This window comes from Labrus bergylta, chromosome 12 (assembly GCF_963930695.1).
Source record: "Labrus bergylta chromosome 12, fLabBer1.1, whole genome shotgun sequence".
NCBI classification, from domain to species: domain Eukaryota; kingdom Metazoa; phylum Chordata; class Actinopteri; order Labriformes; family Labridae; genus Labrus; species Labrus bergylta.
In genome coordinates, this window is record NC_089206.1 from 25,149,957 (window position 1) to 25,163,722 (window position 13,766).

The 13,766-nt window shown below is 39.9% G+C and overlaps 1 protein-coding gene across 5 annotated transcripts in view; it reads left to right on the top strand.

Moving 5' to 3' along the window:
• Positions 1-13,766, top strand: part of tns2a (tensin 2a) — a 57,336-nt gene that overhangs the window by 446 nt on the left and 43,124 nt on the right. Inside the window, exon 1 of one of the 5 annotated variants that reach the window (XM_020635327.3) lies at positions 8,961-9,086. The exons of the other annotated variants lie outside the window; for them this stretch is intronic. Coding sequence (XP_020490983.1) covers positions 9,063-9,086 — 24 coding nt within the window. The 5' untranslated portion in view covers positions 8,961-9,062. Of the gene's footprint in view, positions 1-8,960; positions 9,087-13,766 lie in introns of those variants that run through there. 5 annotated transcript variants of the gene reach the window in all.

The following is a 13,766-nucleotide window of genomic DNA, read 5'->3' on the forward strand; positions in this document are numbered from 1 at the left end:
CATAGAGGCTGCCCATGCATGTTTATAGTCATGGTGTTTGACTTCTCATCATCACACTGAAGATAGATAGAGTAACTTTGCCATCTTCTGTCTTTGTGAATCCAGGTAGTTATTGATTAAGCACATAATACCATTTTGCCAATCTTCTAATACACAGGTTTGTACAAGAAGGTTTGTGATAGAACTGACTTGATATTTTCTGGCATACTGCATGATTTATCACTTTACGTGGCCTCAAAGTTTCTCTGCGTTCTTCACGAGTTTATAATGCAGATAGGTCATCAAAGGGTTAATTTGGAACGTCTCCAGTTTCTCTCGTTGCAGCTTGTTTACAGGTCTCGTTGCAGCAGCTGTTTCCCTAAATATGTCCTTGTGCAGCAAATTTGCAACGGCAAACATGTTTTAATAGGAAACGTAATGTGGACCTTGACCATATGACATGATGAGGAATTGTTGGTTACCATGCCAACTGCCCAGTCACAGAAATGTTGACATTGAGTGTCTCAGTAAAATGTTTGTTTGACAACATTTCAGTTTATTTTCATAGAAAATTGGCAATCTTGTGTTACTCACAACTTTGTATTTGAGTAACACTTTATTACTAAAAAGTCAGATGTGACTTGAGACAATAGATTTATTTTTTCTCTCTCACTGACTTTGTTATTTTTCTGTAAACATAATCCAAGTAGCAATTGTGTTGTCACCACTGCGTGAGTTATCTGGAATCAGATTTGTATTCAACATAAAGTCATTTCTTGGAGTGCATCAGTGTTGTTTATGTTGTCATGAAGCTTTGGTCAAAAACCTGTTTTTGGTTTGGTTGTTTTTTTTTGTGGTTGCTGTGATAGCTTTGGGAAGTCTAATTTATTTTTAAAGGCCTTGAGTGATGTCACTTGAGTCAATGTCAGTTGTTGACAAATTGAATTTACATTTTGTGAGGTGTATTGGAGGTATGAATTTAGCTTTTTAGACTTTTTTTAAGCCTGCATCTGCTTAATGACTCTCTGTTCTAGGTAGTCTACCTGTATCATATTAGGGGTGTAGCATCACGAAGCGAACATCCGCACAGATTCAGAGACAGAACATAATCCATGGCTGCATACTGACGTAACTTGACAGGTTTTCGGCTGTAGCTGGATTTATTTATTTTGGTTTGACATTGATTTCTAACATACTTTCTGTTTTTTTTAGCAGAAATGTGTAATTATTTGAAAGCAATCCTGCAAATCTCCAAGAATAAATGCTTGTGATATTAATGGTAATTGTTCAGCTGTAAATCTAAAGTCATTCTGTATTTAGCATTGCCACATTTTACTTCACATCTTGATGAGCAGACACACCAACATGGCTGGGTATTTTTAGCTGTTTTGTTTTTTGGTTGAAACAACAGGATGTTTTGCATTTTGCGCGCAGGACTTTGAAGTCCAAGAAGTGATTGTTTGTTGAATTCTTACAAGAAGTGTGTGTGGGTGTGTTTGTCTTTTCTTTGGCCTTGGTTTGAAAGACAGTGTGGATGACGATGGCATCTAGGAGCTGAGGTCACATCTGTGCACACACAATGGCTCTGTTGTGATGCCCTCTGCACTATACTGGAGCATTACCATAATGGTAACAGGCTGGCGGGCTGCAGTGATCTTAAAGTGTTATTCAAGAGAACAGAGAGAACCTTGAAGCAGCTTACATCACTCTGGATTACACACAGACTGAAAAATGTGTCCTTTTTATCCAGATGTTGGACTTATTTTTTTTTTCATGTGCATGCATCTCATCCTTTAATTTCACTTGATTCAGCGTGTGAGTGTGTTTGTGAGTTTGTGTGTACATACTTTGTTGCACCACAATCCCAATGGCTCCATTTCACATGCTAAGCAGCGTGGGAATGTGGAGCCCTCTGGACTACGTCATCCAGCAGTGACTGACCCCGCTACAGGGGTGTGGGAACTGCTATGATCCCAGAGATTACACGACAGAGGACATGATGTCTCATCGGTCTATTTGTGATCTTCTTTTATTAGCTTGTTGTTCACTTCTTGTTTGTATCATTTCATGCTCGTCTCTCTCATCGATCTCCAGACAATCATATGTCTGTGAAAAAGGTAAATATCAGGGAGAGCCTGCCCAGAATTTGAGCTGGCTCTCAATATTTAGATAACTTGGCAAACACCATGCACATACAGTACATACCATGTCCGACTCGTGCCAAGTACTAACTGGAAATATTTGGCAACATAAAAGGATCTTCCACGTGTTCTGCTCTCACAGTGATTACATAATTGAAATGCTGTTATGCACAGAACAGAATGTTTTATTTATCGGTTTTGTCTTCTTATATCGTACAGTTTTTCATACAAACATTAGTTCAATATTTTTATAGTAATATCACACAGTGTATAAAGTGTTGTATTAGATACAGTAGTGAGGAGATACACTTCTTAGCAGTTTGCAGGCTGGGGTTGATTCTATAGACTACCTGCAACCCGCATTCTGTCTAATGGCCAGCAGGGGGCGACTCCTTTGGATGCAAAAACAAGTCAGATTAAGTCCACACATAGGCAGGTTTTTTTTTAACTGAGATTTTCCTCCTCCGTTTCAAAAAATAATCAAACACTAAGTTCTCAAAAACATCATTGTCAACATGAAAACGCAGAACGCACTTTTTACGGCTGTAATGAGCCTTAACATGCTAAAACTGTTCTTGCCCTTCCTCTGCAATGACCATTTCATTTGACAAAGGTGTCCATCCAGGCGTCTCTGCTCGTCAACACATTGTGGGAGAGTAACTTTGGATGTGTGTGTAAGTATATAAAAAGTCCAGTTAGCAGCGTTAACACCTGCACTAGTGTGGTTACGTCTGCCATCGCACTAAATCACTGACATCATGTGAACAAAAGTGACATCGTCGCATGATGACATCAAACGGAGGAGAAACTACACAGAAACACCTTAAACAGAGTTTCTGAAAATCTTTGCCCTTGAAGGAGTTTTCCAAAAGGTGAGTTTTCAGTGACCTAAAACGCAGTTCGCGTACCAAAGGCCGGACCTTTCCAAAATATCCGCCTACATGTAGACATGTGGAGTCTACCAGAATGTGACACAACCTTTCACTTGCCTTAGTAAACATTTTCCTAGTGACTCTCATTACTCAAATATAGCAACTAATTGGATTGTTCTTGGCTTTTTATGGTTCGATATACTTTTCACTTCAAAAATCACTTAAATAAACCTTAATCACACACCTGCATGAATCATGAATAGCTTTCGATCGAGGGTTGAGTACCAATGAATAATATTTTTGAAACCATTTTCTTAAGAAGAGAAGATATCCTATGGTTCTCTTTAAAGTGGTGCATAATTAATTTAAGACCAGTGAAATGCCATGCTATGAAGCCGTGGTTAAACCCTCTCATAAGGTCATTGTTTGAACTCTGTGTGTGTGCTGTGATCACACACGGTGAATATTGGCGTTGAAAGTTAAATATCTTCATATCTTGGCGGACACTAAGATAAATGTGTATTTAATCCGCCTACATACACAGCCAAGAGTTCAAGTCTGACACTCATTAATGGAGTCCCTTGGCAGATATGTTTTCATATGAAACCTATTCTCTCGAAGTCTCCATCGCCAAAGAACAGCAGGTTCTTTTTAGCCAGGCTGCACTCTAGAGGTAGAAATGTCAGAGTCAGTCAGTCAGTAAGTCATCACTCTATAGCCAAGACTCTTTTTTTTGACTTATGGATGGGTTATCATTAAATTCAGTACGACAGAGGTGTAGAGAGAAAAAATCATAAAGACTGTTGAGATTTCCAAACAACCATAAGGTTCACATTTTGTCGTTTTAATCGAAATATCTCAACGACCAAAGGGTGGATTCACATGTATTTGGTGCAGTCAGGTCCCTTTGGTGATTCTTTAAAGAGGTCATATTTTGCCCTTTTTGGGGTTCATATATTTAATCTATGTACTGACTAAAGTATGTTCACAATAGCTAAAGTTCGAAAAAAGTGTTGTATCTGTTTTCATGTACTGCCGCTCCATGCACCGGCTCGCTTCTGACTCTCTCTCTAAGGCTCTGAAGTGCCCACGTTCAGAGTCCCCACGTGTGGTCTGATCTGAGTGGTCGGCCTGTCGGCTCTGCCGTAATTGGTCAGTCGCTCAGCACGGTTCTCGGAAATGTCACACCCCTTTTACCATATTGGGAATGCAGCCACTTTGGCTCCGAGGGCCGAGCAAAAACATTTGCACCTTGCACTACTGTGCTACCGCAGGCTACAGCATATCATGGCCGTGCTACAGAAGTTAATGGGTGTGCAACATGAGCTGCTGGGCTTGCCACAACGAGCCAATGGGCTTAGATCAGTGATCTCACACTGACAGTGACGTCGGACTGACAATTTTTTTTCGAGGGGGGCTAGAACTGAGCGTTACATTCAGCTAATGCTACAGCTAACAGGAGGACGTAGGAGAAGCCACGTTTCCGCAGACTTATATGACCCCTTTAAGTCTTCATTCATCACCAGAATTAATTCAATTTTTTTATTCAACTAAAGTTGGGTTATATGACTATTTTTTGCAAAAGTTGAAGCAGTCTGATCATCCAGCGGTTCTTTTTCTCTGGTGCCAACCTGAGACAGAATTTTCAATATGGCGACCACCATCGATGGGCTTCAAATCTACGCTTGAGAAACCAATTGATGGTGTCACCAAGACCACGTCCATGTTTTTTACATTCTATGATCTGCTTATGATTTTGCAAATATTTTGCTTTTTTTTTGTTGCAAAAAAAGCAAATATTACATTACCTCCAGTGTAGCTAGTCAATAATCAGCTTAGTGATTACATATCTGGGCCAAGACTTTGGTCATTATTTCCTGTCTGACTGTAACTTTAGATTTGAGCATGGAGGAGGTGTTCAGATGGAGTTGATGTCTTCTTGCAGATTGATCTGTCATAATGAGCATGTTGAAGTTAAGATGTTAACTAACTGAAAGCATCGTTCTTCCAAAGCACAGAGCCACAGGGACGTCTGTATAGGCTTAGTTTTAATAAGTTCTGGGCTGATATGTTGAGCTCCTTTTCTGTTATGTAATGCAGCTTTGTTTCTGTTCTTCTGGGTCATCCTGACTGTTCAGTAAGTGTTGTGGTTCCAAAGACTGCCAAGCTCACTGGTGGTAAACTACACTGCTTGTATTCTGGAAAGTTCATTTTTATTCCTTCTCCCTGCTGTTTGTCACCGCCGGGGATGAAAAGGATGTTTTTGAGTCTCGAAATACATGAAACCCTGGAGTTCTTTGCATGTATTTTGTATTTATCTTGCATCCCTGTAATTTCTCATGGGCAACAAAGTTTAGATTGGTCATGACAAATACTGAAGCCTCAACCACAGGCATTCACTACAAACACACACCCAACATAGGAAGGAACAGTGACTGGTTAGGGTTAAAAATAGACCCATCCTCCCAGCATCCACATTAGAAAACAAAAGACACAGTGCAATACAGAAAAGTTAGAATTCCTATAGAAACACCAGACTCGGAGGGGGTCATGCAGCAGATTTCTGATGCTAGAAAAGGATAAATTACCCAAAACTGTGAGGACTTCTTGATTGTTGTTGTGACTCACAGATGAAAGCTGATCAGGGGCAAAGTGAAACACGTAAACCATTTCCTCCCTCAACTTGAAATATTTTATTTTCTTAAGCTCAGAAATGCAGAGCTCAAAGGTTGTTCAGGTTTTGGAAACGTGTCTCTGAGATTGAGAAACACTGGCTGACAGAAACCATTTTGATCGTTCTCATCGGCACAATAAATGAACATGTGCTTGTTTGTGTCATCCATGTTTCGCCCTCTCTTCCCACAGCTTTCTTCAACAGCTGCACCATATCAGTCGCTGGTGTCGGGCTGTCTTACACAATCCTTCGTCAAGCTACACAGCCCCCCCTTTTTCTACCCTCGTCCTCCTCCTCCTTCCCTCATTTCCTCTTGGCCCGGTTCCTTCTCTATCCACCTCTTTCTCATTTACCTCCAAGCATGATCCAAGTCCATCCACATCCTTGAGACTCTAAATCCTTGGTTCTAGACGGACTAGACCCGAACACACCTGGCATCCCTGCAGTATTTCATGCAGTTATGAACGTAAAGCACCTTGATTTTCTGGCTTCAGCTGCAAAGATTCAAGTGCAGAGAGCGGAATCATTTGTGTCTGCAAAACGTCCTCAATTCAATTCCATCTTTCGCTACTCAAACCAAATTTATTCATCTACATCTTTCTTCCAAACGTGACCCTCCCCCACTTTACTCCCAAACTCGACCCCTCATTCCAGTCCCAAGCACCAGCTTCCTGTCTCTTATGGTCCTTTGGTATTTTGTCAGTCTCACATGTGCCTCCCCACCCCTCTTTTTCTTTTTTTCTTTTTTACCTTTTTGCACTATTCTTCTATGTTCTTAGCTTCTTAAACCAGCTCTCCTCCTTCTCTACATTCCCCCCTTTTCCAACCCTCGGACCGCCAAGATCCAAAAAGAAAGGCAGCCCAAATTCCAGGAACAACTTAACTCCCCAAGACCCCCCAAATCTATCAGTCCTGCTTTTTTTAAATTTTTTTTATCATGAGCCGGAAATTCTTGGATCATGAGCAAAGGACTGCACACATATGACTCACAGTCACATTTCTGCACTGATTGTTATGGATCTACTGTACAGCTGAATGTATACCTGCTCACCAGTCTCACACATATGGAAGTGACTAAGAGATTGAGGCAGCAGACAGACATAATGATCTGTGTATATAGAGTCTGTGTCTGTGGTGTATTATGGGCTAACACAGGAATGATCTTATGTGGGCATATGCAGAGTATAATCAAAACAAAGAGCATGTGATGCAGGGGAAAGAAAGAGATTAATGTCACAATGTTTGACATTTAAAATGTTTTGCATGATTTAACTATGTGACTCAACACAGACTGCGGCATCTTTTTGCCTCTCAAAATAAAAAAAACAGATTTGTATGGATTGTTTCAGCATAAATACAGCATTTTATGCACATTCACTGTTTTATGAAAAGCTATACAGTCTCTGTTTTATGAACTTTAGGTGACCCATCATATGCATAAAAGTTATGTTCATGAAAACAATAAAAAATAGTCAATGGTATATTTACATATCGTCATTAACCCTTGTTGATCCAAGGCATATTTTCCCTTGTTTGGTACGCCTGGTTTCTTTGTGTAATAATTCATGGATAACCTCAACCTTTTCAAGAACAATCAAGTTATAGAAATCTATTTTTTCCAGGACTACCTGGGCTAACAGAATATGTATGCTGCGATGAAAGCCTCACTCACCTGGTGCACTTCTCTTATCTCACCACTAGAGGCTGCTGCTAACCCACTACTCAGCTTTGTGTTATTGCAGGTGCAGTCACATCTCTGTATGTTTGTTGGGGTTGTTCTGACCAACTACCGACCACACAGAGCCGATGGTTAGGTTACTTCTGCACACATAAGTGTCAATGAAGGCACTTCTGCAAATACCACCGTTTGTGCAATAAAACATTTAGAAATCTGTGGGATTTGGTTAATTTGATAAAGGTGACATTTTATGGCAAATGTATCTACATACTTTAAATGTTAAAATAATTACTTTTTCAAAATAGTCTGTAGATAATAACCAGCTCTGAGTTAATCCTGTTGATAAATGACAAATAGTGCAGCCTAGACCTGCTCTTTAAGGGACTTTGGTTTGGATTTGGCCCTGCATAACTAAATCTAACTTAAACTGACTGAATCTGGATATAATTTCAGTTGACCATAGAATATAAATGTGACGGCTACTTTATTGGAAAAGATGCATTGAATAAGTTCCACTAAATGATATTATACAACTCCAACATTAAATGCTCAAAAGTCAAAGAGGAGTACAGACACAGCTCCTCTTTAGGTGTGATTAATCCCAATTTCAGTCGTTTATTTTTGTGCATGTGAAACAAAATAGGCTAATGCTTAATGAAAGATCACAATAAACTGTTGAAATCAAGATTTCAACTTATTCCTGAAGCTCTGTGTGTCTCTCACCTTTTAACCTTTGGGTATTATTTATATGTGGAATGATATGCCATTGGTTTAGCAATGCAAACTAATTTATTGTAAGGTGCATGCTTTCAAAGATGAATTATCACATCATTTTAAATCAAATCAAACATTCAGGACTGGCGATGATTAGAAAGAAGTAGGCCTATGTGGTGTTGGAGATATGAAAGGCAAAAAAAAAGATGTGTATACTTTCTATGCAGAGTTCGTGTAGTTGTTGATATAAACACGTCTGTTTCATGTTATGATGATGGCATGTAGGAGGAGGGGGCCCTGAATCGTCACATGTGTATGGGGCCCATCATTTAAACGCCTCAACATGTATGAGCTGAAAAGCTGCATGTTTGTCTCATGTGTGTTGAAATATTTGTTTTTGGAAAGTCACACCCAAATAACTTACCATATGATACTTCGTAACTTGTGCCCATGTTTTCAACTCTGCCTGCTCACATTTGTTTGCTTTCTAAATCGTTTTTTATGCTCCTATTTTATTTGTAGCACTTTGACATGCTTCAACTGTAAAGTGCAATATAAATAGAAAGTATTGTTGTGATAATAGGGATACGTCTTGATATATAGGCTATTACATTGATTCTTCTCTCATCACTATTGGATTATTGGATTCATTTAAAAGGAATAGTATTTCATGAATAATCAAAGTTTGTGTTAGGGGTAATACGGTAAAGCACATTCTGGAGTCATCACCTCAGTCATGCCAAAACTTTTTTTTCCAGGAATATTACCGTGTTTCATTCAGCCAATCCAGATCAAGTATCCCTACGCTCCCCTCCTGAAAGCGACCAATCAGGGGGTGATATTCCAGTAATAGTACTCCACACATGCTTTTAGCTGCGTGTAGCCCCGCCCCTCATGCTCAGAGCGGAGGGTAGAGCGCAGTAAAGAAAACAAGTTACCTCAGTTTCAGGCCGTGTTATTGATGGCCTCTCTGAGAATGAGGGCCAGCTTTTAAACTGGGGAATATGTTAAGCGGGAAAACGAGCAAGGTAAGATACAAATAATATTATTATGGGAAGGTTGAGTTGATGTTTGAATTGATTAGGTCTCCAAGTTAACTGTATTAGGAGTTTGACATGATGCTGAGTTCATGCGCATTTGTTGCTGTTCAGTGACACACTTTGTGAATTTCACTGTTTTCTATACAAACCATCATTGGACCAGAAGACTACAGCATGCCTGTTTGTTCAACATTAGGTTTAAGTGAAGCAGCAACATAACCTACTCTGTATGGTAGCCTATGTTCCACTTTTCATTGACCAATCACAATGTCAATTTCACATTTTTTTTTTTTGCTGGTAATGAGAAACACGGAGACGGGGAACTTGCAGAGAAGTCACTCGAATCGTCTCACTTCATTAAACTGACATGAAATGTTCTGAATGGGGTCATATGATGTTTTAAGCAGACCCCCACCTTCTCCTCTGTTACTGCGTCAGCGCCGGTCAGATTGTGTTAATGTCGCAGAGTCATGTTAGAGGTTTGACTTTCCTACATGTAGAATAGGTAAAGCTTTTCTCCTAAGTTAAAATACAAGAGTAAATGGATATAGAAAAATCAATTATAAGGTGAAAGCAGTCAAACATTAACTCTTGGGGTTTTTTCCTGCTACTTTTTAAATGTGTACAGATGTTTTAATACATGTTATGGTAATATATTCAGCGTCTTCGCAGCTTTAACTGTAACTAGAGTCCAAAGGAAGTTAGTAAAGTTTATCTTACAAAGCACCTTTCAAGAACTGATGTCACAAAGGGCTTCACAATAAAAGGCAAAGAGAGATAGTATAAGACAATATGAAAGCAGAAACGAAGTAATCAGATTAAATAAAGGCAAGCAAGCCATACGGAATGGGTCATCAGCTGCTTTTTAAAAATGTCCAAAGGGTTCTCTCACCTCTCCTAAAATGACACTGACAAGAGTAGGACTTTCCTTAACCTTGTTTCTATTTATAATTTACAATTAGCTATTATACTTGTATTTTGGAGACCTAAAGTTTGTGTCTAAATGTGCATTTTAGTACCCTGCTAAAGAAAATTAGACTTAAATTAAACCAAAGTGATAGCGTTTATTAGTCATTTCAAAGAACAAGTTTATAGTTAAAGGATTCTGCAAAGGAAAACTGTCATATCTGTGCGTTGTCACTCAAAGGTGGTCACACAGTGGTGCAATGGGTGAGTGTGTGTGCAACACTGATTAATGACTGTTTCTGGTTCATACAACGGCAAATTAATGTTGTCAGATTTCCCATCCTGCTTTGCAACGTGAGGGAAAAAGCCAGGGATTAATAACAAGATAACATTGTCCAACCTTTTTCAGACCTTTCCTTTTCTGATAACAGTGCCTATGTGAACTATAGGTTATGCAGATAAGCTAGAGACTGACTGCATTTTGATCAGATTGGTGAGAGGGCTTGTGGTTTAAAAAAAAAAAAAAAAAAAAAGTCCAACTTCCTTGAAAAAACTGGGCATGAAATTGAAATACGTAATGGTCCTCCTCATCCCCCTCCAACAACAAACACTGTTGCCTTAGAGAACTAAGTTTAAACCCTGAGGTGCTCTGCTGGAGATGCTCCGTAACCAACAGCACAATACATCACTGTACACGCTGTACTCAGTATACTGTAGGTATTGTATATTTGTAATTGTTGGGTGTAACTGAGAAGTTTGATGGTCCAGAAATGGTTCATGTGTTTATTTGGGACATCCCCTGTTCACTGCCAAGCCAAGAGGCTGAAACAGAGGCCAGTTCACATTCCCTGGTGCCAGATGCACTTACACTGAGTTCACATGTGCAGGAGGAGCGGGAAAATCCTGCTGCATTAAAAACAGAATGGATGCAAATGATTCACAACTTCAGCAAAATAAGCCACAGGTTTCCTTTGAACCTTGAACTTCCATGAGTCATGTGTCTGAGGCTGCTGTCTGATCAAATCTGTCTGGTCCTCTCTAATGCGCTTAACCATCATGGATGATGTCATCAAGTTATAGAGGCCCCCTCACAGTACATGGAAACCGTTTTGAGACAAAACAGATGCTGCATTTTGTGGGTAAATATCAACAACTGCAGCAGGGGGTTTTGGTGCTGCTTCTCGAGGATTATGACTTTCTTTTTTGTGTGTGTGTGTGTGTGTGTGTGTGTGTTATGTAGCAGGAGTCTTGTGAACGGAAGTGTGTCATGGCGCTACTCTGACCTCACCTCGGGAACAGGCAGTCTCTGTTCCCTCCACTGCCTGTCCCACCCTAGTTTGGACACATGCATGTACACACACACACACACACACACACACACACACACACACACACACACATACACATGAATTGGAACACATTTATTAACACACACACGCCCAGCCTCCATGCCAACAAAAATGATGCAGGAACTCCGACACCGGCCCATTTGAGGTGCTCTGAATGCAGGGTGTGATTTGAGTTTACAGGAAGTCACAAACACGCCGCTGAATGACTTTTTGTGTCGTGTTGCATTTAGTCTAGCAGGAGAAATGTTGGTTTCCAATGATTACTCTCATATAGGACTGTGAGGGTGAGTTAAAAATGTTCCATGGTGGTTCCTTTTATCTGTAGATGATGCTGCATATTAAGTATTGTAAAAAACAAACAAACACAAAAACTCTGCAGTTACATTTGGTTGTGGGGAAATCTTTTTTAAGTTTTTATTTTGGGCTTTTGCCTTTATTTAGATATGACAGTGCATAGAGTAGGACATTCAGGAGAGAGAGAGTGCAATGACGTGCTGGAAAGGAGCCACAGGTCCGATTTGGAACTGGGCCTACCGGCTTCCAGGGTTATAGCCTCCTAACACGGGGTGGACCTCACCACTAGTCCATCAGCACCCTGTGGGGGAATACTGATGCTTGGTGGCTGAAGTAGGATGATCAGTTAAGCAGAAATGTGATTACTTTTGCTCTGGATAAATATTCTGATCGCCTGTGTCAGTCCAATTTAATAATATGGCCTAATAAACTACTTTAAACTGACTCTCGCAAGAGTCTGTTGCAGAAACCATGAACCTATTATTTGATTCCTGGTTTTGTAATTGTTTAGGAGGTGTGTTCACCTGTCTTTGCATGTCGTCTGATGCAGGAGCTCTGAGAAATAGCATGTTTGTGACTTGCATTAAAATCAAGTAAAGATGGCCGCCACAATTGATAGTAACCTTTTCTGAGTGTCATCACGTCTGTTGTTTACATCCTGCACATCCTGTGGATGCATACGACCTGAGCTCTTTAAACTCACGACGCAGCTGTTTGAGTACGTGAACACAAGGTTTGAAAAGCTTAAGGAGACACAGGGTCACATTCTTAGAAACTGAGGTTCAAGTGAGTGAATTCCTCTAAAGACCTTGACTAGAATTTGCCACTTAATGCAAGAATAAGTCAATGGGAAACCTGGATTACATCAAAACCATTTGCACATGGTAAATGGTAAATGGACTTGGACTTGTATAGCACTTTAGTCTTTTGATAACTGAAAGTGCTTTAACACTAGAAATCCAGGGTTCAGTGTCCTGCCCTGAAGACACTTTGACACCATGGTTGGTTTATCTGATAACTGAAAATGTATCTTCAACTATTTTGATAATTGATTAACCAATAAGTAGTGTAGGGTACGTCAAACATTCATTGATTGTTTTTTTTACTGTCAGCATTTGTTACAGTTTTATATCTTATGTGATGGTACACAGAATATCTTCATCCAAACAGTTTGGAGAGGAGGACTTCTTCCCTTTGAATACGTCTTGATTAAGTTAAATGTGGTACAATGCTGACCAAAATGTCAGGGAAGTTGCTTTGGTTTTTACCAAAGTTGGTGAAATCGTTTCTAAGTCCTTCCTTAATTCAAGACTTGCGATTGAACATCTGCAATACATTTCTAGATTCTTCTGACAGGGAGGGCGACCTAGTTGCATTGAAAAGTTGATACTTCTGGTCCTGCTTTATCGATTGTGATTCTTTTCATTAAGCTTACCATGCCAGTGAAATGTGGAAAGTGTTTGATTTCATGCTTGGTTTTGTGGTAGTGCCGGTACCCATGGCGATTATATTCAAGCAATATGAATGAAATTATACAAAGTAGGTCAGAAGGATCAAATGATCACACTTAAGGACCTGATGCAGAGCCGAGCGTCTGCCCTGAGTATAATGATGTAAAGATCTGAAGACAAAGTTCCATTATGAGTTCTCTTAATGACAAAATCAGAGAGCCTCAAGGGCTCTTATGATGCCTTCACTGACCATCTGCAGCTGAGACTGAGGTCACAGTGGTCAGTCCTGTAGTCAGTAATGTACCACTCCCACACAATGAACAACATTGTCTAAATATCAAGACTATATTTAGAAAGAAGGGAATGAGCCAGAGAGTTTCCAGAGATGTTTGTGTGTGTGCACAAATGCCTCCCTCTGTTTCTATTTGTTTTGACATTTTTTATGCATAAATCTCGCCCTGTGTGTGAATTTCTTCTATATGTCCAACCCCTCCCTCATTCAATCCCGCTACTGTTCTGCGACGGCTGGCAGACGGGCAGCGAGGAAGGGGAGGGACTTATGGTTAGAAAGCTTCTCTTTGACTTCAGAAGCCTCTGGCTTCTTTTCTGCCAAACGTAAAAAAAAAAAAGTATATATAAGAAAAATGAGCTTCTTGTTTGTAGCAGAT